General features: G+C 30.5%; 1 protein-coding gene across 8 annotated transcripts in view; it reads right to left on the minus strand.

Moving 5' to 3' along the window:
• LOC111630631 (protein mothers against dpp-like) overlaps positions 1-27,311 on the minus strand; it is a 49,212-nt gene that overhangs the window by 19,234 nt on the left and 2,667 nt on the right. For 4 of the 8 annotated variants that reach the window (XM_023374763.1, XM_023374760.1, XM_023374764.1 and 1 more), the window contains exon 2: positions 10,629-11,170. In XM_023374763.1, coding sequence (XP_023230531.1) covers positions 10,629-11,103 — 475 coding nt within the window. In that variant the 5' untranslated portion in view covers positions 11,104-11,170. Of the gene's footprint in view, positions 1-10,628; positions 11,171-27,311 lie in introns of those variants that run through there. The other 4 variants (XM_023374767.1, XM_023374765.1, XM_023374766.1 and 1 more) reach the window with 2 other exon arrangements.

Genomic DNA, 27,311 nt, shown 5'->3' on the forward strand with positions numbered 1-27,311 from the left:
ACTGTACTGTATTTGTATGTATTGTTTACTTAAAATACAACAGAGAATAAACTGCCCAAATACCCTTAAACAAAGGAAAAGTACGACCTTTATGAAGGCATAGAGCCTTTACTACATGAAAATGAAAATTAATGAATACATTGTGTACAGTAATTTACCTGATAAGACAGACCCCAGAAAAATACTTTATGAGGTATAAAGCTGTCTATAATGAACATTAATTAACTAAGGATTTTTTTGCCCTGCTAATGTGTGGCCAAGTTATCCGGAGTGCCGGGTTATCGAGTGCCGAGTTTTCGAGGCTCTACTGTATAACCATTATAATAATAATAAACTTTAGAGTTTATAACATTCATTTTTTTAATATTGAGTAGGCTGTTTTAATATTTTAAATGATTCATATTATATATGCTGTCAGCATTGATCTGAAAAATTTTTTTAAAAATTGCCAACCATTTTGCCAGTTTTAAATTTTTTTCACCACTTCAAATTGTTTATTGTCACCTGTTTTACTTACTAATTAATGCAGGTGCTGATAGCCTGCATTATAATACACTTTGTAATACACAATTATAATACATTATAATACAATTAACACTTTGGAGTCTAGGAAGCAAAAGTAACATGTTAAGCTGAGAACTGATTTTTTAATGAATAATTCGAGTAACACATTTGATCATAATGCTTAAACAATATTTCATACATTCTGTCATGTCAAAATTTTTATGCTTTAGTCTACTGAAAAAAGATCAAAGTAAAAAAAAAGTCACCCCAAAATATTTTCCAGATTTTCTGTCAGCCAATAAAAAATTCCCAATCTGGAAACACTGGGCAACATTGCACAAAAACCACCTTCAGTTCTCAATGTCAATTTCCTGCATTCCTGTCCAAAGTTGCTATGTGATGTCATAACATCAATAGTGTGGTGCATGGGTCTCCTATTGTGCAGGAGTTCAACATTTTGTTGTTTTTATTGCCACTATTATATTTTTATTGCCAAGTGGTGATTTTGGCACTGAATGCAGAACATCTTAGTTTCTGCATTTAGTTCAGAGAGGCATAAATTTTTTATGTATAATCTACATCACATTAATCAATTACTATAACAGAATCATTTATAAAAAGATAACAGATGAAGTTTACCAACCACAAATGTTGCATATTGTATTAAAAAGCCATATTGTTTTTTTAAGAAAAGTTGGGAATGATGTAGTATATTTCTAATAGCAATAAATGTGTTAAAACGTTTCTTTAATGTATTTTAATATTTTATTGTATTCAGTCAAATAAAGAAATTTTATGTTCTCTAACTTTGTGAAATAAAAACTTTATATTCCTTTTTATTTCTCACTAGTTGGCATAAAAATACAAATAAAAACATTTGTGTATGCTAGCAAGGTAAGTGGCACATTGGTATCTTACAAAAAGCACATCATATTTGTCCTTTATGCCCACTATAATGTTGACTGTACTGGTAATAAAAAAATGTGGTTTTCAAATATATCTCAGCAACAAAAAAAAAAATTAGAGAAAAACTACAGAAATATAGATAAAGTAAAAATGGAATAATACTCTATTCCAATTGTTTAAAAAAGATGTTACAAAAAATAAACAATAATGCTGAGATTTGATGTTGTTGGACTTTAATAGTAAAGAAAAAATATACCAAAAATTTAAAAGTTTTTTCCATAAAGTCAAGTTATCTTCCTTAGATGAATAATTTGCTGTCTACTTTTCTGTTCTACCATTGTAACATCAAGAGTGAGTATTCTTCCTAATTCTAGTCAAAATTTTTTGGATGTATATCAACATTATACATTAACAATGTTGCTATAGTGCATACAATATCTGATCAAAAGTAAACAGACACCTGGTCATAAACAGCTTTCTTGTATAAGATGAAAATTAATAGCCTTTTACTGTTATCACAAAGTCCACTCAGAGGAAGGCTTGCCAATAGCTATTAAAACATTACTTTAGGAATTGCTATCCAACATTAGCCATTAGCCAAGTCAATCACCAATGTTAAGTGTTGAGGTCTGGCTTGCAGTTGGCATTCTAGTTCATCTGAAAGCTGTTCAATGGTGTTAAGATCCAGATTTTATGCAAATTCAAGTTCTACAGTATCCAGCTCATCAAACTACTACTTGATGAACTTTGCTTCAAGAAGTGGGAGTAATTTCATGTTGATACAGAAGTGTTCCCATCATATTAATAACAACACAGGTATATATTAGTCATATATGTAGCTGATCAGCCAATAAAATGCACTGAATGCAGTTCACAATAAACATCATAACATGACATTGCTTCTGAAAGTATTTTGGAACTTGTGGGAAAATGTTACAACTGAAAAAAGACAATTTTGATATACTACAAGATTCAGAATTTGGGAACCCTGGCCTTTCATTCTACATGGTCTCCCAAACTGTTGTTGCACTGTTGACATTCCAAGACATTTTCACTTGAAAATAACAACACTAACAATGCAGACATTTTCCTAAACAAACTTCTTGTTTTGATGACATCCTACAATTGCATCACATTGAAAGTTGATGAGCTATGCCATATGACCCATTTCACTGAAAATGATTACAAATACTTCTAACAAGATTACATGCATCATTTTATAGCTGTCAGATATGTGACAGTGACACAGATAAAAAAAGCAACTTCAGTATTTTACATAAATATCCAAATATATATTGAACATAATTCAAAAAAGAACAAAATAAAAAAAAACATATATGAAGTAAATATGAATAAGAGGGAAAAAATATCGAGAGAGAGAGAAATTGAAGAATATAAATCAATCAAATAAAGATAAGTGGCAGCTCTAATATAAAAAAATAAAAAAGATTAAAGAAAAAAAAATGCAGGATATTAGGAAGATGCAAAAATAATAGAAAAGCCAAGTGATGGAATGAACATACAAAAAGCCAAAAAATAAAATCTTTTTAGGAAAACATCAAACAAGAAGTATTTAATATAAAAGATACAAATATTATATATCAATAACATGGAAATAGCTGGCAAAGAAAAAAATTAAATGGAAAGATATCTAAACAATAAAAAAAATTACAACTATAATCATATAAGAAAGACTTGACCAACTTTAGAAGGGGTATGACCTACTTTTGTGATCCAACCTACAGATAATCTATCATCTCATTTTCATTCTTTTGTGAGAGTTTATTATTATTGGTCACTTACAAAATAAAATTATACTGCAAACTATAATTAATATAGCAAAATACATTTATTTATTGCATAAAATTATATCCCAAGCCATCTTTTTTTACAAAGACAATAAAGCATTGTAAATTAAATACCACATTTATCTTTCACTGTAATGAAGCATTTTATTTCTCATTCACATTACGAAAATAAGTTTTGCTCTTCTTTGGTGCACTCATTTTGCATAACATTGATATTATTAACAGCAGTGATACAGAATTTCTAAAATAACAACTTAACCTAGTTATGATTATCCATACAAAGAGCATGATCCACTTCCCTGTGTTCCTTGTTTAGTATCTGCAAATGCATTTTTTCATTGTGCTATAATCAGGAACAAAGGATAACCACACATTTCACAGAATATATTGTTTATCAATCCATAGTGGTAGTTAAAAAAAAATCTATCAGTGGAAAATATGGAATTAAAATTTCCATAAAAATTATAAATTCTTTCAAGTATTAAAAAATTATCAACAGATTGGTTGACTACCACACAATTTTTGGTCAATTGCAGATAACACAATCAAAACCCACTTGCTGACCAGGCTAGCTATAACACATTCCTCATAAAATTATAAAGAATTTGACTGAATTCATTATATCCAGTATATGCAAAGTTAAAGATCATTTGCTACATGTTCTAATTAAAGTTATTAAGAAAACAGAACATTTCAAATGCTTAAAACCTAAAATCTCTGGTGACAGATAAAAGTCCAAAAATGTTTGGATAAATATTAATTAATAGTTAGTTAATTAATATCTTAGTAAAAAATAGTATTGAATAATACAGCAACTCAATGTAATGATAATTCTGAAATGTTTATATTTTTAGCCAAATTTATATTGAACTTAGATAATGATATTTATGAATTAAATAATAATATCAATTCATCTCACAAATCTTAAAGAAAGAACTGTTTAACAATTCCAAAAATTTTCTAAACAGTTTTAAGTTTGATCATTTTCATTTAATAAATTTTAATGTTACTCTGAAAAATAAAAAATTATCATTCAATTAAGTAACAAAATATTTGGAAATAAAGAGAAAAATTTTCATTAAAAAAAGAATATGTTAATATCTTAAAATACAAGTTATGAACTGCTTTTTCTTTTATTGGTATTAATATAATTTTTTTGAAATTGCTTTCTCTCTCTTACAAGAAAAATAAAGCACTTCCAAGCCTTGATCTGGCATCAAACTTATAAATTTTATTTTTTTCCAAAGCAATTGAAACAGAAAAAAGCCTGAAATCTAAAACATGAGTAAAATCTTTATCTTCAACCTTATCATAGAGTTGTATATATAGATTATACTCACTGTTCTAGAGATTTTACTTTTATAACTTGTAAAAATAAAAATATAGTAATATACAATGACTTTCAAGTAAAAGTAGTTATTACTGAGAGGGAAAAATTCAGAAAATAATTCTTTCATAGTTTGTGTTAAAGTATGTTAGCAACTTTTCAGAACAGATTGTTTATAATTAGCTAAAAATGAAAGAACTGTTAGATCTATCATAAATTATTTGGAAGAAAAACAAAGTTAGTTTTTGCTATTACATAAATATTTATCTTCATAATTTTTTGTCTTTTCATACTGAATATTCTGAATTAATAATATATGTCCTATTTTATATTTGAAATCTTAAGTTATTCAAATGAACTAATTTTATATAAAAAATATCTGTAAATTTTATACAAACAATTTCATGCCATAATAAAATAAAGGAAGCCTTTTAAACTAGATAAAAAAATATTTAATTAATAAATACCAATCTAATACTGATCTTAAAAATCAGTATTAAATTGAAAATAGAATGAAATTAGGTTTAACTTTATTTTATTACTATTCTATACACTTTACAGCATATCATTACTCTTAGTTTAACAATATACAACAGATTCTTGTCAATGTAAAAAAAATGAGCATTAACTAACAATAAGTTATGATCCTATTCAGGATAGTGAAAACTTAAAAAAATAATTTGTTAATTTTTCTCTATCAATAATTTTTCTAGAAAAGATTTTTATTTTTTAATCATTTAAAAAACAAAATTCCTTAATAAAAATTATTACTGAATTTAAAAATAAATTGAAAACAACAAAATTAATTAAGAAAAAACAAATATACTAAAATTTTGTGATTTTTAATATTTTCATTCAATTTAAATTTTCAAGAGTAACAAGATTTATGAAAATTTGATAAAATCATCATTAACTTTCATCAATTTTTGGTAGAAACAACTGAAAAAATACAGTAGCCCCCTATAAAATGGGTTCATATAATGTGGATTCGTATATAACAGCAAAAAAATTGGGACCATATTCATATAAACACACTAAAAGAAACTTGTAAAATACAGTAATATGTCATCTCCGACTCATGTCGTGACAGGATTGGTCGAATCTAGACCAATAGCAGATATTGCACAAACGTTGAGTTTAAATGAGCAGTGGACCTAATAAAACCATTTACTATTTAACGGCCATAAAAATTATATTTATATTAATAATGTCTCCAAAGTTCAGTGAATTTTTCACAGAAAAATAATTTATCAGGAAACACGCACCCGCCGTTCGATGCGCCGCTCCATGACGAAAACAAGCTTAAGCAATGGCGCTGTCGAACAGTGCACACTCGGTAAGTAATCCCCCAATTTTTTGTTTATGCATAGTTTATATGGATTATTCCCAAAAAATTATACTTGTTTTGGAAATGTTGAGTCAAATTAGTTTAGAATCGATTAATTTTATGGAAGAAAACCTTTCAAACAGCCGTAGTCCGTAAACTGCATATGTGCCGGGCTGTGATCAGCTCATGTATTTAAGGACTCGTACAACATGAATTTCATAAAAAACGGAACATATCTACTGTGTTATAGGGGGGATGACTCTAGTTTCCTAGAAACCTTTACCAGCCAGACAGCAAAAAAATGGCTAGTAAAAATTTCTGGAGAAAACACTGATTATACTGCTATAAGAAGTTAATATTTTAATTATTTTTTATGAGATAATGATTATTTAATTAAACAACATTTATTGTGTGTGTTTGTGTGTGTGTATAAACACACATTCTTTAATATTAACATTGAACATTGAAATGAATAACACTGATTTGTATTATTGCAATTGTTTATGAGGAGGAGGAGGAGGAACAAGAGATTATATATACACATATCTCCCACTCCCACAAAATATACAAATTACATTTGTAATGTATAATTTCTATATTCTTCATATCTTAAAATTGGCAGAAACCCTTTTAAGCATTGAATAATTAAATATGACCTATAGTAATACCCCCAAACTTACACAATAAGTGGGACCGAGTGATAACTGCGTAAGTCGGGGTATAATTTTGCATATAAATACATACAAATTATTTTTAATTAATTAATTGGAGCCGGAGACTAAAGAAAACAATAATTTAGAAAAAAATGTTTAATAAAATTTTAGATAATACATATGTATAACAAATTATATTATTAAAATTGTGTAAACCGAAGTTATTTGATGTAGGAGGAGGCTTCATAAAATCTAACAAATTCGTCTGACGGCTCAAAGATTTTTTCTCCTGCAAAATTTCTTTGTAGCATGTTAATNTTTAATAAAATCTTAGATAATACATATGTATAAAAAATTATATTATTAAAATTGTAAACCGAAGTTATTTGATGTAGGAGGAGGCTTCATAAAATCTAACAAATTCGTCTGACGGCTCAAAGATTTTTTCTCCTGCAAAATTTCTTTGTAGCATGTTAATAATATTTTTATTTCTCGTTTTGTAGAAGAAATGTGCTCTTCATTGGGGCCTATATTTTTTAAACTTTGTAACCCCTTTTCAATTGAACTGAGACCTTCTGTCAAGTTTCCAACCGTCATTCGATCATCTGATTGAACTGGGTCTAAAGAATCAAGTTCTTCAATGTCTTGCTCATGCATTTCTATAAGCTCATCAATTGTCGGCTCCTGATTGTGGGAATCCAGCAGTTCTCGAATGTCATCACTATCCACTTCTAAATTTATTTGCCTGGCAAGATCAACAACTTCTTCAATCACATTACCAATTTCATCAGGCTCTGGCACTGATTCAGCCTGAGTTTCAGTGATGAAAAAAAAAAAAGGACATAGTTTTTTCCAGATGCCATTTAAAGTTTTTTGTGAAACTTCATTCCAAGATTGTCCAATGATTCTCACTGCATCTAAAACATTGAATTGTTTTCCAAAAGTCTTTAACAGAGAGCTCATTGTTTTTGTCTCATAGCTTCATGCAGATGTGAAAACAATCGTCTCGTGTAATAAGCTTTGAATGTTTTGATGACTCCCTGATCCATCAGTTGAAGCAAGCTGGTGGTAAAAATACAACTTTCACACGTGGGTCAAAATTAGTTAAAGTTGCAGAGGGGAGACCTGGTGTGCTGTCAATTATTAGCATCACTTTAAATGGAATTTGTTTAGATTGACAATAACGTTCGACTTCAGGTATGAAGTGATGACCAAACCAGTCCTCAAAAAGGAAAGCTGTCACCCAAGCTTTACGATTCAACTTCCAAATCACAAGCAAGCCAGCTTTAGATTTATTTTTCAATGCTCTTGAATTTTCCAAGCAATAAACTAAGAGAGATTTTAACTTACAATCACCAGCTGCATTCGCGCCAACCATCACTGTCAATCAATCTTTCGCGGCCTTAAAACCTGGAAAGGTTTTCTCTTTACGCACGATAAAAGTTCTTTTAGACATTGTCTTCCAGAACAGGCCAGTCTCATCTATGTTGAATATGGTTTGGCTGTTATAGCCGCCTTCATCTATCATAGCTTTGAATTTCTTTGGCTAGTAAGACGCTGCCTCTTTATCAGCACTTGCCGCCTCTCCACTTTCTGCAATGCTATGCCAATTAAAGCAACTTTTGAATCAGTTGAACCAACCGTTACTAACTTTAAACTCTTCATCTTTAGCCACCTCTCCAGCATCCTCTCTTTAAATCTCTCAAAAATCAGCTTACCTTGAGAGCACACTGTGTTCTGATCAATAGGACAATTTTTTCACATTTACTTGATTATCACACCATAATTTTAAGTGTTTCCATCTCAGCGATAATACCATGACATTTACGAATGATGCTTGAATTTAAAGATTGAGCATTTTTCACAGCTTCGAGAATTTTTTCTTTACCTTTTATAATTATTCTGACTGTCAATTCTGGTAGATCAAATTTCTTTGCCAATTCACAAATTTTCATTTTTGTATTGAAGTCTTTAATAATGTTAACTTTACATTCCAAAGATAAAGTTTTTCTTTTCTTGTTTGATGCAGAAGAATCAGTTCTACTTCGTTTGAATGACGTAGTAGTTTCTCAAGTCTCCATAGATACAACAAACACAGAAATAAATAACACAAAATAAATTGTAGCTATGCGTCGATTCCACGTGACACGTCCGAACATGTAACCTGAACAATAGTGTGGGGGGGAATGAGTAATCAAGTTGCATGGCGCTCAAACAAAAGATGAGTCAATGAGATTTGAAAGTCGCATAACTCCGGGTTTGCATAAGTCGGGGTAGCGTAAGTCACAGTATTACTGTATCTGATTTCATCATTATGAATGATGCTGAGTATTTTACATGAAAAACATTAAGAATAAGAAATAAAACTAAATATTTTGATAAACATTATTCCTATGATTCAGTTGTTTCAATTCAATGCAAGTAAGGTGCCATATTGCTTCAGTTTACATTTGTATTGTGTGCGCTGATTAAGTATAAGTCAGTACAGTAGAGCATCGTTTATCCGAAAGTCAGTTATCCGAAACGTCAGTTATCCAAAAGAATTCCAGTCGGCAAATTTAAATTTTCGCTAGTGCTGTGGTGCTGCATTATTTAGCTACTCCAACATTTTTTTTGTTTGTGTGTGTGTTTTAGCTGGCAGCACTGGCACTTTTGTGTGGTGTTTTTCTGAGGACTGTGTGTCATACTGAGTCAAACGTTTTTGATACTAGATTAATTAACTTCTTAAGTATAATTTTTTTGTTTTTATATTTTTCAATATATTTATTTCGTTTGTAAAAAATAAAGAAATAATTTTTAACGACAGAATAGCCACGATTATTATTTTAAAAACTTTACATTAGGCTTAACATTGACAAAAATTCAACGGAAAGCGGCACGTAACGGAGAAAATTTTAAACACGGGATAGGTTAATTATTTTTTCGTACGTAATCGGTTATCCGAAAAATAAGTTATCCGAACAACCCCAGTCCCCAATTGATTTGGATAAACGATGCTCTACTGTATTAAATTTAAACTTTTTTAGTATAAATGAGTAGTCTCTTGATAATTTTAATAAAAGTTTTTTATGATTTGATTACTTAACTTATTAATATTAAACTCATTAACAAAAATATTGTAAAACATTTGAACTTCTCTATTATGTTAACATATTAACAACTGGGTATTTTGCAAGGTATTGGTATTGTCCTACCCTATAAAATATAATTCATTCCATACAAAATTAAACAAGGAAAACAATGATAACAAAATTATTCCTAAGAAAATAATTAGTAGAAAATTTGAAAGACTAAAGAATAAATTAATTGGTAGAAAAAACTAAATTTAGAGTAAAAAACACAGAAAATGAGTGATTATAGAATATCATTGGCCAAAATGAAAATCATTGTTAAAAGTTTCAAAATTACTAAAGAAATGTATGTAGAAGAATGGAAACAAACAATAAAAGCAAAGAATAAATCCCAAATTTTCATAGTCAAAAAACAACAAATTCTTGATCTAATGAACAAAATAATGTCTTTATCTTGGATTCAATTACAATATTGTGTCAATAAAATATCCTTTCAAAGGTTCTCTTCTCAATGACTCATATTTTGATGAGTATAGTTTATAAATTAAGAGAGCATTCTAGCCAAAAATTTTTGGGTGTAAATCTTCATGTTTGAAAAATGTAGCTGCATCTAAATGTGAACCTCTTTTCATAGAAATCTGAGATGTTTTAATAAGTTGTTATCTAATGACTGTATTAGTGGTGGTGTATTTTTTTTGAATGAATTTGCATTGACATTCTTCAAATTCATTCAAATTTCCTCCAATACTTATAGGCCCATATTTATTTAAATAATTATTTCTTCGGAATAATTTTGGCATCATTGTTTTTCTTGTTTAATTCAAATAAACTATATTTTATAGGGGGTACAGGATAGAATGTCCCAAAATACCCAGTTATAAAATCATGTTTGAAAAACAACTTATGAAGGTCTTTAAAAATAAACTTTTAATAATTCTATTTTGATATATAAACTAATCCAATATAAAATAATAGATTATTGTAATATAATAAAGTACTTTGAGTTTTCTATAATTTCTAAATTATACTAACCAGGACTTTCTACTCTCTTATAATGGTACGGATTAATACAGACTTCTTTTTGTTTTGCAGAAAATGGAAACTCACAGCAATCAAGAGGTTTTAATTCATGATGACTCTGAAGATCAGGCCAACGCCAAACTCTGCAATAAATCACATGTGGCAAACCTTTCCTATGTGAAACCTGAAAATAATAAAATTTATTATAAGTTTCAATCTTGTCATGTAGTATTCTAAAATTATCAATAAAATTTACCTGCAATCGGCCATCTAGAGAACGTGGTATCGTAACACATTTGCTTGGTTGTCCAGGACAACTAAGAGCTTTTTCAAGTTCTTCTATTGCACCTTTCTTTTTTTTAAGTTTTTTAACTAATGAATCTACTGCCTTCTCAGCCCATTTTTCTTCTTCATCTCCTTGTTTCCATCCTAAAAGTTTTTTAACAGCTGGACTAGTAAATGAAAAAAGACTGTTCAGTGTAGTCATTCTGTTTTCAGCTTTGATATCAACATATGGATTCAGTTTTTAATATATGAATCATTAATGAAGATTTCTGAAAAATATGAATTTATTTACAAAATGCTTTATGTAATATATTTATAGAAATAATTATATCAATATATAAATATTTATTGAATTAATAGAATCAAAAAACTTCAATGTTAACAAATGCAAATGTTTTTGTTATTTTTCTTTCTTCAGAAATTACTATATGTGGTAATGATATTATATATGATAAATAAAGTAAAGATAATTCAGAAACTTCTATAAATATGCCTAACCAACAGAATTTATCTTCAATAGTATCTTATAAATTATCTTATTATACAAAAGTTATTATTCAATTTAAACAATTTACATGTTTCTGTTTTGAAGACAATTAAAATTTTTATAGGTAAACAACTAAAAAATAATAAATTTAGTATATTAACAAGGATGCTGTTAAAATATAAGACTGGTGTTAACTTTTCCTATTCACCTTTGAGTTGCTAATATCTATATTTTTAGCTTTGAACAACTCAAAGCTAAAAGTATAAATTTAGTTACTTTAGTTTTATTTGATTTAAAAAACAATTATTAATTGCATATATATAGTAAATAGAATTAATACTAACACTTAGCATAAAAAATATGAACATTTATTAATCCAATTTTTGATTAAGGCCAAATGATCTGCCAGATTATATTGGGCTATAATAAGGCTACTATTTAATTATAATTATCTCCTCAAATTACTGGAGTAATTAAATACAAACACAAAACCTTTTTAACCAGTAACAGAACTTTAATGCAACTTCCAAATGTTTTCAGTTTTCATCAAGGCCTGCCTCAGGTTTTTAACTAAACTGACTTCCAAACTGGAATGTTCAAAGATGTTTGAAAAATCAATTTTAAGTTTTCGAATATATCAAATTCATACGGCTAATTGACTTTGCTTGAATCTTTCATACTTCCATGCCTGTGCCACCGTATCACAGTCCTTTAAGTTAATACAGTTGCCATTCAGGTTGGCTTTATATACAGTAGAGCGTCGATTTTTCGAATCAATTGGGGACTGGGGTTGTTCGTATAACTGATATTTCTAATAACCAATTTATGTACGAAAAAATTGTTTAACGTATCCGATGTCGAAATTTTCTCCATTGCATGTCGCTTTACGTCGAATTTTCGTCGATGTTAAGCCTAACAAAGACTATTGTATCGTTAAAAATTATTTTTTTATTTTGTACAAACAAAATAAATATATTGAAAAATATAAAAACAATAAAAAAATATACTTCAGATGTTAATTTAGTATCAAAAACATAAAATATTTGAGTAGCCCAAGACATAGCCAAAGATTGAAGTGCCACAGCACTGGCGAAAATTTAAATTTGCCGACTGGAATTCTTTCGGATGATTGACTTTCGGACTCTACTCTACTGTACTTCCAAATATAATCTGCTACAAATATGATCTGTTTGAAAGGCCTGCCAAATTAATCTGGTGTTCTGGAGGTCCGCATGTACTTCCAAGTCGGTGGCATACGTGGACAAGGTGATAATATGCCTGTTGTTTGCAAGGTCGTATTGATGTTCACGTACTCTCAATACAAGGTCGAATGTTGATTTAACAGTTAAGTTAAAAACCTGAGGCAGGCCTTGGTGAAAGCCAAAAACATTCAGAAGTTACTTTAAAGTTCTGTTACTGGTTAAAAAGGTTTTGTGTTTATATTGCTATTTAATAATTAAATATTAAGTAATTTTGCCTAAAGATTGATGTTAGATGCCATCTCTTGGTAAATTTACTAATTATAAATAAATAAATATTTAATTTTTAATGTAGAACATTCTGGAAGAAAATAATTGGTCCCAAGCAGGACAAATCTACAACTCTCACAAACCATGCAGCTTTGTTGCCAGTTATAATACCCAAACTGCCCTATGATCTTAATCTCCAGATACAGATTATTAATTTAGATATAACCATGAGTATGGTTATATCTAAATTACTGGAGATGACTTAAAAGTCCATTTAATGGGCCTTACATGGCATTCAGCCAGCTATTGCTTTATTTTAAAAAAATTCAAAAGCCCTTTCAATGTTAGCATTTGTAATTAAAATGTATCGTTTTCTCTTATGCTTTTAAAATCACCAATTGTATACCACAGAAAGAGCTAATAAAAATTTTTCATTGTCATATTCAATTTTCTCACCCCAAAATTAGTAAAATTTCACTCATGAAATAAAGGAAGCATTCGAAAATTTTTTTTTGTTGTCCAGTGTTATTAGAAGTTCTCTCAAATTTATAATTTTGCTTAACTAGCACAGTATTTTAAAGTTATAAAATGTTTAAAATTTAAATATGCCAATTGATATTATACTAAGAGCTCAATTGCAAATATAATAATGCAGAATAAAGATGAATGAGTCTTTTTGTTATTCAAGTCTAGACTCCAAGCTCAAGGAAAGGACTATATATTCAAATCATAAGCATGTAGAGTTCTGAGCCATAAAGTTTAGTAATATGGAATTGTATATCTTAGTATGATGTGATACTGAATATATTTCTAATTTTTATATATGCTCATGTAAGAATTCTAACTAAATCAAACTAATTTGTTTTGACCATAGAATAGTGATATCACATTCATTATCAGATAAACTGAAACAGGTTTTTATATAAAAACAAACAAATTTCTTTAAAGATAAATTAATTCAATTATTTTCTGCTTCACATATTATATAATTGTAATTTGATATTATGTTAAAAACAATAGATTATGACTTAGAATTATAATTTCAGCAATATCTACATGTTTCCAACTGTAGAAATTGCTGTAGCAAAAACTGCAATTTCAGAATTTTTTCTTTCAGCAACATTTCTATGACATCATAAGATGTTTCACATTCTCACATTAGTCAACAATATGTGAACTAAGTCTCACCTTGATTCAAAAAGTTTGTGGACTTGGACTTTCCCATCACTGATGCAATGATATAATTTTTAAATTATAAGATTTCTAATATTTTAAGCCTACTTTATAGATCATTATTAATAATAACTGATTTGCAAGTTACTGTAATTAAAGACATAAAGGCATAAAGGGGAGACTCCGCGTGATTTCTCCAAGAGAATTTCTTGGAAATAGGGAGGATTCCCACAAGCCTCCTTAAATTTAACTATTGCAATGTCTTTATGCTTTCTATACCAAATGTACTGCTGCATGTGTTCATGAAAATGGAGGCATGATTTTTACTACACAAAAGCTAAGAAATATTATGTTAAGTTCATTGCAATTCCTTGATGCTGCAGAATTGTCATATTAAATTGGAGTTACCTGAATTATAAATGCCATATTTATACTATTTAATTGGCTATATTATTCTTTCATGCAAATCTAAGGATTCTTCCAAATACAAGACATCAGCTTTAAAAATTTGATTTATACAGAACTACTATTTTAAACTAAGAAAGTTAATGTGGAAAAAGTATTAATAAGACATGTGACATAAATACTCAGTTTATAAGAAAGTTTATAAGAAAATTATTAAAAAACTTTATTAGCAGTATTCACAGAGCAATCCATGTTTTAAGACTTAATTTTTTCCCCCAGAACAGTAGTGTAGCAATATATCAGCCAACAATGCTAATTACCTAAGTAATAGCAACTACACTGAGTCAAGTTTAAAACCACCCTTACATTCCTGTTTTGTACCTGATGATTAAATGACAAACTATATACCAGTACACTACATGCTATTCATATTCTACACGTTGCTCATTACTGTAATGGAACTGAAGATGACTTGAGTTGAAAGCTTTTCTCAAATAAAAAGTTTTTGGTTTCTTTAATCAGCAATTATATGAATTTCCATATACTATGTTATCTAATAATAGTAAAAATGCAGACGGGAGTGCAAATTTCATAGTCCATTTAACAAGCTACACAACATGGAATCTTTCAGCCTGTCTAAAAATATAGAACCATGTGCAAATACAGTATAGCATTTTCTACACATATATGTACAATAAGAGTCAATGTGTACAATGCCACTTAGTATTCACTTATTTGGAAAAGAAACAGATATGAGTGATGCATTTCTTAAGTTTAGAATGGATGGTCATTAGGGATTGCAATCCAGCAGTGTTTTCAATCCAGCTGGATTTTTGCTGGATCAACATCATTCCAGCTGGATCCAGCGCGGATCCAGCACAGATGTATTTTTGGTGCAATAAAGTGTTATCTATCTATCTATCCAGTAATTTATGGTTTTTTTAAACAAATAAAACATTTTTTTAAATACTTAAGAAACTTTTATTATTTAGACTGGTCACTCACTATACAGTAAATCAATAAAACTTCTTACATATTTAGGTAGTAAACTTAACTTTGGTTCAGTTTAACACTTGAGATAGAGATAATTAACTTTAAATGTTTGGTTAGATTATAACTATAATGTAACCTTTAAGTTAAATAATAGCAGAGGTAATTCTACTAATTAATTTATATTAATATACTCTACTATAATAATGTAAGGACGGATAATCAGTGGCTAAGTGGCTATCAGTCTTACCAGTTTTCTTATATAGGCTCTACATATCAGTCTGTAGCTATTTATAAGTAATTTAATTATTAGTGTTAGTAAAGTAGTGAGTAAGTAATTAGTAGTAGTCTAGTAGTCAGTTATTATTATCACAGTCATGAATCATATGCATTCATATCATCATATATCTAAGATAGTGATACTAATTAATTTAATTAACTATTTAACTAACTAGGTAGTCTCAGTTTCTCACTAATTTTAACAATAAAAATGCCTAGCCTAGCCCACTAACCACTTATAGAATAAAAGTTTAAAACTCTTACTTAATAGAATTAGAGTAGAAGTTATAAAATATTAGTCTTGTCTTGAATAAAGTATTTCAAAGGATTAAATAAAATTAAATCAATCACTTCTGTTATTTTTTTGACTTTCTAAAAGTAGGAGCTCAAGAAACAAATGGTATTGATGGTGTTGTCTCCCAACCTGCATATATATCCCGCTGTGGAGAAGGCTCTTTCTGCCTCTATGCTAGTTGGTTTCAGGGTCATCAAATAATCATAACTCAAAGATAAGTTTTACCTTTGACTCCCTCACGTTCATAAACAGCCATTTTCTTTTTAAATACAGTAACTTATCATAATCCTTCTCAGTACTAGTTTCTTTTCGTTTCATGAAGTTTTCTTTCTCACGCTTTAGTTGGATCTCCGATTCTTATTCCAATGTGAAATTCATGGAATGAATGCGGGTTATCTGGATCATCGTTTTCCGTTTCCATAGTATCCTCAGCCATTGCTGCTGGTTCCATTACATATGTATTTACTCGATTCAGCATATTTTTCATCTCCTGGCGCATTACATTTTTTTCAGAATTGTGAAAGAATAATCGGACATTCTAACTTTTTGATTATACTTCTTCGGGTTCTGTATGTAAATCAGCATCTCTGTGACCTCGATAAGACGCCGTTCTCTGATTCTTTTGTGGCACTCAAGATTGTATCCTGACTTTTTAGTTTGTCTAAGACAAATCTCAGGGTTGTGTCAGCAGTTATCAAACTTGACTCTCTTCTACAAAGAGCTTTTACGACCAGTTTATAGGTTAGGTTTCGTGGACAAGCCACGAGGCTGTAGCTCTCCATAGGCTTAAACTGTGATCGTTCCGTCACGTAAATTAGAATTATGCACCAGGACTAGGAGAGGAGTTACTTATTTTATTTAGCGCGAAGACACTTTATTTAGCGAGAGTGGAAAGTCAACTGGCAATTAGATCAAAAGGGCAGGCAGTGCGGTATAGAGAGGGGGTGTAGCATGTGCCACACTGAACAGCAACGTCGCCCTTGCCGCCGAGCGATAGCACACGTAGAAACGCGGCAACACCGACAACGTAGATTTTTGCACCATTATTTAGAAAGTTAATTGAGTATTTGCAGATCCAGCAGGCCGAAGAATGCGCTGGATCCAGCTGGATTGTTGGATGAGAAATCCAGCAATTGCAATCCCTAATGGTCATGCCATTTCCATAGATAAATCAAACCCACTATCTTGGTGTACTGTACTCTTGTTGATAGTATTGTGTGTGATATAGAATTTAATTTGTTTAGTTCATTTTTAGCAATGAAAAGAAGTTTTCTTTGAATGAGGCCAATAGACTGAATTTATTTTGGTATAATCTCATGATTCTAGACAGAACTTTGATGGAGGGAAGTGTATAATGTGAGGTTCTTTTAGTGCTATCAGCAAGTTCACACTGATATTTACATCTTTCAAGATAGCACAGACTACCAGCAAGTACTTTGTAACAATTTGATGGCTTATTTACAAAGATTCTGGAAACAGCCACTTGCCTTTCAACAACACAATGCTCTTATTCAGAATAACAGCACAGAAGTACAGCTAGCCATCATCATCAACTATTGCAATGGCCAGTGTGTTCTCCAGATTGTAATCAATTGGAGAACATTTGGGAATATTTGTATGTTGGATCTATGCAAATAATCAACTTATAATACAGTAGCTCAGCTAAAAGCAGTGATTCTGAACACATGGAAAGAAACCAACAATACTGCATTATAGAATTTCATACAGGGTATGCCAAAGCATATTTTAAAGTTAATCAGAACAAACTATTACAAAATTAATAAACTTCTTAACTGGACTTGATTTAACTAGATAAATTTTACATCTACTCCAGTTAAGGAATTCTATTACATGTTTGATCCTGAGGATGGCTACTTAGATAGTCAAAAGCATTTGATGAATAAAAAATTATTGCAGGAACAGACTAGATCTTTTCAGATATTACAGAATTAATTATTAAATGAGAGTTTGTCACTTATGCCATATTTGTATAAATAAAACTCTGCAGTATTGTAGTGATCTATACTTTCTAGATATGACATTAACAGTTATTTATTGTATCTAGAACCTGTACAACATCAGGGATCAGTCTGAAAAATTAAAAAAATTCACCAACCATTTTGCCAGTTTTAAAGTTTTTTTTTTCACTACTTCAAATTACTTATTGCCACCAGTTTTACTTACTAATTAATGAAAGTACTGGTTGCCTTAACAGTTTGGAGTCTGAAAACCAAAAGCAATAATGTGCTAAATGTCAATTTTGTAATTTTGTGCTAAATGATTAGGGATTTTATCGCTATTATATATATTTTTTTGTTGCCATTTTAATAAAAATATCACAAAGCGACAATTTTGGTGCTATGAAGTGTGACTCCTGCTACATTTATATGTTACCAGTAAAATATGAAATTTAGGTAGTGTGTACAATGCCTAGATGTATTAGGCAATATATAAAACAAAAAGTTTACTTTTCACTTTGCCTAGACATTTCATAAAATATCTAGGAATTCTAAAGATTACCCATGATTCTTCAGGTAAAGTATATAGAAGGAAATACAAGTATATACAGTGATACCTTGACTTATGCTACCCCGACTTACGCGATTTTCAAATCTCGTCGATTCGTCTTTTGTTTGAGCACCAGGCAACTCTTGATTACTCATTCCCTCCACACTATTGTTCAACTTACATGTTCGGACGTGTCGCGCGGAATCGACACATATCTACAATTTATTTAGTGTTATTTATTTCTGTGTTTGTTATATCTAGGAAGACTCGAGAGACTCTATATGGTGATTTCTTGTAACAATGAACGAATCAAAAGACGAGATAAGATTAACGAGAACATTTATTAGCTTACATACATCTGACTTGGATTTTACACACATTGAGAAATTATACCCCGACTTACGCGGTTATTGCTCGGTCCCACCTATCACGTAAGTTTGGGGTATTACTGTACTATATAATGATAATATTTTATTTTTAATATCTGTGAAAATAGAACATGAAATAACACTAATTGTATCATTAATTTTATTTATTGTTTATTTATTAGCAGCATACAACATTATAACATCATTTTGAATTAAAAATGAGTAATTACTTTTCATGACACTATCACAATGCTAAGCTGCAATTTTTAATCATATTATAATTTAAAATACATGTAACTTCTGATCCAGACCAGAAGTTCATATACAGTTAATTAGGGCCTCCAGCCCCTAACTTTTCATATCTAATCTCAATTTTCATCTATGTAACTCCGTTCTCAAGATTAAGGAAAGATGGATAGACAAAGGGACAAGAATGGAAAATTATAGGTCTACAATTTAAAAATTGCAGCCCAAAACTTTTCTTTTCAGGCAAAAACATTTTAGGTTCTGGCATCTATTTTTACACAGGCAATTCACAAATCCTTGTCTAGTACCTGTTGCTTGCTCAGTTGCTGCTGACCTGAAAGAGACTTCATCCTTAGGGTGTAACTATGCAGATGCAAATTTAGTAGCGATCGAGAGGTTGCGAGCAATATAGTTCTCATAAAGGAAGACCATGCACAAGCGAGAAACAAGAAATATTACTGGCGAGAGCAAATTTCTGGTTCTCGCACATATTTGACAGGATTTGATATTTATCACATCTCACCTCTTCTCATCACATATTCTCGACTATGCTCACTCATAGTCGCAGACACGAGTGAGTGTCTGCATAGTCGCACCCTTACAGGCATCATTAATTTAAAACATTTTTACACATTGTGAACTGTGATCTTGATTATAGCTATTTTAGAACACTTTGTTTGGTTCCAGCTGATAAAATCAATCAATCATCATACTTAATACAATATCCAAAGTGTTGCAAGTATTACCTCTTTCATTATCTACTTCTGGAACTGGAAGATGAACTGTAAAACCATATTTATTTTAATCCAGAATCCAGATTTATTTTAATCTTGTCAGCAACCAAGAGCTTTCTTATTTTTGAAAAAAAGGACAAGTAACAAGTACACCAAATTCTTTTTCAAATTCATTAAAAGTATTTCCACAGTTGCCATGAATATTTCATCCACAGTCTGGGTATGATGAGTACCACTAATTCATTTTAAACACACATTAAATGAAGTCTTGATCTTCAGATTCCTGGGTCAAAGTCAAAGCTTTAGAGATGGTGCCTTCAAACTGTTTCATTTGTTGGCAGCTGTGTTATCTTTCCCTTTCTCTTTATATTCATTGTTTTTTCAGCATTAATAGAATCTAAAATAACTTTCATTTCTTTTGTGATGTTCAATACTTCTTGGTGGCAAAGACGAAGTGTTCAAATAAAGATTTATTTTGCAGCCAAATAGTGCTTCATATGGAGATCTTTTGATACCTGAATGAGTGGCTCTATTAAACTGGCTTTAATAGCCAGATGATCTGCAGAATTATCAGGTTATAATAAGACTAACAAGGGAACTGTTGGAGTGTCTTCTAATAAATTTTAATAAAATTTAGTTAATAACTAAGTTAAAAGTATACAAACTATATTTTAAATTTGTAGCATTCACTAAAAGTGTTAATCAGAGTTATTAGCAATCAAATGTTGCACTACTTTATAGTAGTTTAACACAGTTATGCAAATTTTTAGAAGTGAAACGGTCACGGAGGAAGACAGCAATATTACATTTAGAATAAATTCTGAAATTTTCAAAAATAGGAGAAGAATTAATAAAATTTAGTTAATAATTATGTTAAAAGTCTACAAAATTTTATTAATTCTTCAACCATTTTTGAAAATTCCAGAATTTATTCTAAATGTAATATCGCTGTCTTCCTCCGCGACCGTTTCACTTCTAAAAATTTGCATAACTGTGTTAAACTACTATAAAGTAGTGCAACATTTGATTGCTAATAACTCTGATCAACAATTTTAGTGAATACTAAAAATTTAAAATAAAGTTTGTATACTTTTAACTTAGTTATTAACTAAATTTTATTAAAATTTATTAGAAGACACTCCAACAGTTCCCTTGTAAGTTAATAATTAGATACAAAGTAATTTGTCTACTGCAGTGGTTCCTAAAGTAGGAACTACTGCTTTCCTATAGGCAGTGAGTAAATGTATGGGGCAAAAAGAAGCAAGTAGGTGGCAGGGTACTGAATGGTAACTATAGGCAAGGGTTGGGGTAATTGACAACCTTTCCCTTTCCTCTGTTAAAACTGGTAAGAAGAAACATTGCATTTAATGGTTTTCAGATGTAGAGAACAATGTATACTGAGTGTGAAGTTCATAGAAAAGTCTTTCTAAGAATATTTCCAAGCCTTTCTCCCACAAGGAAAAAATGGGTTAGGGGTATTGGTATAAGTTTATGGAACCAAAGGGAGCAGTGACTCAAAAAAGTTAAAATACTCTGGACCAGTGATCCCAGTATTTAGGCAGTTAAGCCACCATCTAGTGATATTTTAATAATTGTAATAAATATGAAGATAGGCTTCTATTCTTCAGTAATTGGATGAACTATATATATTTCCTCCGATGAAGATTATTTTTATCCTGCATTCATATTGTGATTATATTTTCTATATCTTGGTTTGATCTTTCAATGCTTTCTTGGTTTTGACTATCACATCAGTGTTTTCTGTACACAGTATTTTTCAGTTGATACCATAATCCTTCAACTACAGATTATTTTGTTTGCAAACTCTCTTCTGTTGTCTTTATTTTTATTGTTTTATCAAATGCACATTATAGGTATGTAAATCCATTAGCCCTTTCTGTTAATTGTTTGAAGAATGCCAAGAAGAGTAAATATAACAAGCAAATGATATGCTATTTCCTCAGCTCTCTTGAGTTTAAGATCTATCAACACCAGAAAATTTGTTAGGTGATCCTAGTAAACTGTGGTAACTTGTACTATACTTGAAACAACTCTATCTTTGTAGCTAAACTCGACACAAATTTACCTTGGATTTTGAACAATGCTTCAGAGTTCGAATTGTGCATGTACTAAAAAAATGCACTTGAACCGTAAACATAAGTAATCTCTCACTCTCATGTTATGCTCGTATGTTTTCAGTGCTTTTTTTTTTATGTTTTTGGCATGTTTGGTTATATATATTGTGTTTTTTCATTGATTTTTAATAATTTCTTACTGCAATTTTTCTTTGTTGACATCTTTTGAATGTTCCATACATTGTTTATCCATTAGTTCTAAATTTCCTGAACAGAACTTTTAAACCACATTTTCATAATCAGAGCTTAGGAGCATCTTCCTCATACACATTACAAATTTTTTTTACTGTTTGTAGTGTTATATCCTTTCTGAAATTCATAGAGAGTAACATGCTGGATATGTTTTTTACCTGAAGATATTTCAACTTGATTTGATTCAAACAAATATGAAGTTTAAAATAAGCTTCTAAGGATATACTGTAATCTCTTATTAGCAATGGGTTAAATTTCATGACTGTTAGAATTAAATTACGCAACTATGTTAAGTAATGACAGCTGTTAAAAATAGGCAAAATTTTGTCTACTCAATATAACTTATTAACTGTGGAATCCAAAAAAAAGGAGTGGAAACAACAAAGTCTAAAAGATAGGTTGAATTATTGACAATTGAAATTAAAAACTATGGAATCGTGTGGCAAATCTAGCAGCCATATTTGAGATGCCAAAGTTGGTGGTGTGCAACCAGTAAATGCAATTTTCATTCCATTTTATCACACATTATTTACATACTTTATTTATTGTTTTGAATTTTTAATTTATTATTAGAACAAAGGTAATTGTTTTATTTTTATTTTTACATTAACTAATGTGTATTTGCAAGTTTAAAACTAAATATACATTATTTAATGTAAAAATAAAACAAGAGATGTTTATTGAAGTGGATATTTTTCACAGTCAGCGAATGAATTAATTCACTTTCCATTATTTCTTAACGGAAAAACTGCTTCAACTTCAAACAACCTCCTGGATTGAATTAAAAATACAAGGCACCAATGAATACTTAAATCCATATCCCGGAATGTTGTGAAATGCTCTCGAATGTTCTGGACTGTTCTGGAAATTTCTAGAGGGCAAAACTTCCAGCCCTTATATCTTCAACGGCATGCCCTTCAGGTAAAAACAGGAACCTTCTTCATGAATGGGGGATAAAGGGCTACCACACCATATAACTCCCTTGATCGTACCAGGACTCGTTTTTGAGTTTTAGCAGCACGCACATTGTACACTTACCTTTATAATATATATTGATGATGATTATAAATACCCCCTATAATATATTATATTATAGGGGGTACAACTTATAATTATTTTAGTCTTAGGGGTACAGGTAAGCGATCAAAAAAGTTTGGAGATCACTGGTCTAGAGGTAGACGGTTAGGACACTATCTCTTGATAAATTTCATAATCAAATATTTTTATTAATATTAGTTTACTGTGACTATAATATATTAATTTAACTCATTATACTGATATAACATCTAGATGAAAATGAGATTGATTTTTAAACTAATAGACTAGTTCAATCTCTCTCATCTAGACCAGGGGTTGACAAAGTGGTCGATATAACATTACTTGGGGGGGGTTCGATTGAAAAATTGAAATTAAAAATCACAAATATAACTATACATATTATTCAGTTTCTGAATATTGTTTCAATGAATTTAATAGTACAGCGACCCGTCAACGCGCAAAATGGCTATGGATCAAGTCGCACAGGACAGACAGAAATTGCTGAGCCCGTTAATTTTAGTATTTCACATATATACAATAAATGTAAAAAATGTAAAAATTAAAAGAAATGTATTAAAAATAGAAAGTTTTTTTATAACACAAACTTTTTGGTGGGGTTGATGTGAGATTTTGAAAATTTGCAGGCGGTCGACAATCAAAAAAGTTAGGCGACCCGATCTAGACATTACATCAGTATAATAGCTCCTATTAACAGATAGGACTTATTACACAGCATAGTCAATCCTTACATAGTATACAGGTAACCCCTGTATAACACGGTAGTTACGTTCCAAAAAATTGCCATGTTATGCGAAACAAAGAACTAGTACGAAAAGGGTTAGGTTCCAAAAATTAAAAAACATGCTAGTATATTTTCATATTTAAGATAAATATCTTTATTAAAATTTTCTTAAGTGATACATAATATAAATTAAACAATGTTTTCTTTGTCATCACTAAAAGCACTATTAACCGAGAGCGTTTTATTTTTGGCAAGTTGTCGTTATCCTCTGAGCACTTTTCTGCATTACTTTCAGATTCATGCTTTATCTTTTGCAAAAAGTATGTAATTTTAGATTGCTTGCTTCTAGTTAAAAGATCTTTATAAATTTCCTTATATGGTGCTAAGCACTTATGGAATAAGGGAAAAAATCTGGCAATACCAGAAGCAGAAGCGTCGAGATCTGGCAAAATTGAAACAATTTTTGCGAAGGACCATGTGTATGGAGGCGAGAAAAGAAAATTTACATACTGAAGTACTAGTAGTTCACGAAAATAATAATTTTCGTGAACTATTAGTACTTATGTATGTAAAAATTTATTACATTTCATGTTGTACGAGGGTTTCACCCATTTCTCAAACCATGTCAGAGTGAATCCGTGCTATAAAAGTACCGTGTTATACGGGGATGGTACCAATTCTTGAACTGTGTTAGAGTGAATCCGTGCTATAGAAGTGTCGTGTTATATGGGGGTTACCTGTAATCACAGTAGGCTAATATTTAAAGAAAAAAGGCAAGAAGCATTAATTAGTAATCTGAACTATAGCTTAATAAAATCCTGCAGATCACTTGGCAATATTAAAGTATTGGGTTGTTGTAATTCATACACATCAAAACATCACTAAGTTAAACTGAACATTAACTCAAAGGTGTCTACAGCTCCCAGGAAAAGTAAATAGGTTTTTCTTCCACATAATACAATCTCATTAACTTGAAATTGTTAGTACTTTTAACTCAAACTTATTTTCTTGGGTACTCACCACCCATTGATAAACTCATGGCCTTCATTTTCTTTTATATTCCACTAGCTGTTACCCGCGACTTCGTCCGTGGAGGTTTTGCAAGCAAACCCCATTTACATTCAATATTTCAATAACCATAGTAATTGTTATATAACATCTACCGCTGAAGAGAATTGCCGAGAATCAAACGAACTATCTTCAATTTGATCAATTTTCTGGAGTGTTTACAATCGTTCTATAATCGAACCAATATGCAATAACAAATTCGAATTTAAAACGGTTCGAACATTTTTAAAATCGAAATAGATAAAAATATTTATAACAATGTCTGAAATGTTATTAATTTAATACACCTAAGTACTCAATGAAGACTAAATGTAATTGAAAACAAAAAATCGCATCTAAAATAGTACTGTAGAAGCCGTTTTTCCAGTTAAGCTTTAATGCTCTCCCTCTCCCCCCCCCACTTGGGAATTTCAAAAAATCCCTTCTTAGTGTGCGTTTTCATGACGAACCCTAACTGTGTACCAAATTTCTGCTCTTTAGGTCCAGCGGTTTGCTCTGGGCGATGATGAATCAGTGAGTCAGTCAGGACAAGCAATTTTATATATATAGATGTGAATACAGACAATTAAAATAAACACTATCTGCAACAACACAATCCCACTTGGAGACCACTACTCTTGACAAAATGCTTCTGATTATTAATTTAAGTAGCCTTAAAATATAGCCCAAAAAATACATCAGATTATTTGGTTATAACAGTTCCATGCCAAACACAACACCACACCCTTACAGCCTTGAATCTACATCTTTTTATTAATACAGTATGTTTTGGCATTCTGGTTGGGACATGAGAGAACACCTTGACAATGCACTCAAAAGCATCATAAACTGTATACAATTTTGTAATCATTCTGTAAACAGATTCTTGAGAGATAGCTTGATAACAGAAAATTGGATATTAGTCATTAACTCAAAACTCTAACTAAAAGTAGGGAATTTTTACCTCAAACTTTGATTTAACAAAATTTTACTGTACAGGAGTTCCTCTACTTACAAACATTCAACTTATGAACTTTCAGACATACAGTTTGACCATACATCTGAAATTTAAATTTCACACTAATTCTGAAGTTCAGTTGCTGCTTATGGAATGCTGTTAAATCAGTCTTTGGCCAATAATAAATAATTTATGTGGCTTATTTCTATTGCAAGTTGTCCATTGATGCCATGGCCTCCACACCCTACAAGCACTAAATCCCAGATCAGGATCATTGGCGAGCCCCCTCCCACTTGAACGCGAGACCTTAGTGGTGTGAGACAAGGGACCTAACCATTCAGCCGCTGCAGTTGCTTTTGTATATGATAAGGCAGCTAAATGACAAAAAATATTATTTTCATTCACAAATTAAACATATATTTACAAAAACATAGATTAGATTTATTAGAGACAATAGAGGAATTACACTAACAAATTTTACAATGACGAACATGACATTAAAAACAAAAACAAAATAACAACCAACACAAGAACTGAAAGAATGACAGAAATTAAATACTCCAATTAAATTGAACTGAATATTCCACAAGAAAATCAAAGCAAAGCAAAACATGCAAGCTGGTCATCTTCATACCTGACTAGGATCCAGTCAGTCACTACTATGTGGGGGTCCCCACATAGTAGTAGCTGACAATTGATGCTCATGAGATGACATCAAAGTTGGTAACTTTGGAGTAACAGAATTTTTCATTATTGTTTTTGGCTTTTATGAACTTTTATGATTAGTACAGGTAACCCCTGTATAACATAGGAGTTATGTTCCAAAAAACTGCCATGTTATGCGAATCTGTGTTATACGAAACAAAGAACTAGAGTGAAAAGGGGGGTTAGGATCCAAAAATTAAAAAACATGCTATTATATTTTCATAATTAAGATAAATATCTTTATTAAAATTTTCTTAAGTGATACATATTAATATAAATTAAACAATGTTTTCTTCGTCGTCACTAAAAGCACTATTAACCGAGAGCGTTTTATTTTTGGCAAGTTATATGATGCTAAGCACTTATGGAATAAGAGAAAAACATCTGGAAACATCAGAAGTAGAAGCGTCGAGATCTGGCAAAATTGAAACAATTTTCGCGAAGAACCATGTGTACGGAGACGAGAAAAGAAAATTTACACACTGAAGTACTAATAGTTCACGAAAATAATAATTTTCGTGAACTATTAGAACTTAAGTATGTAAAAATTTATTACATTTCATGTTGTACGAGGGTTTTACCCATTTCTCGAACCGTGTCAGAGTGAATCCGTGCTATAAAAGTACCGTGTTATACGGG

This window comes from Centruroides sculpturatus, unplaced genomic scaffold, assembly GCF_000671375.1.
Source record: "Centruroides sculpturatus isolate CEXI.00-Female unplaced genomic scaffold, Cexi_2.0 scaffold348, whole genome shotgun sequence".
In the NCBI taxonomy this organism is placed as follows: domain Eukaryota; kingdom Metazoa; phylum Arthropoda; class Arachnida; order Scorpiones; family Buthidae; genus Centruroides; species Centruroides sculpturatus.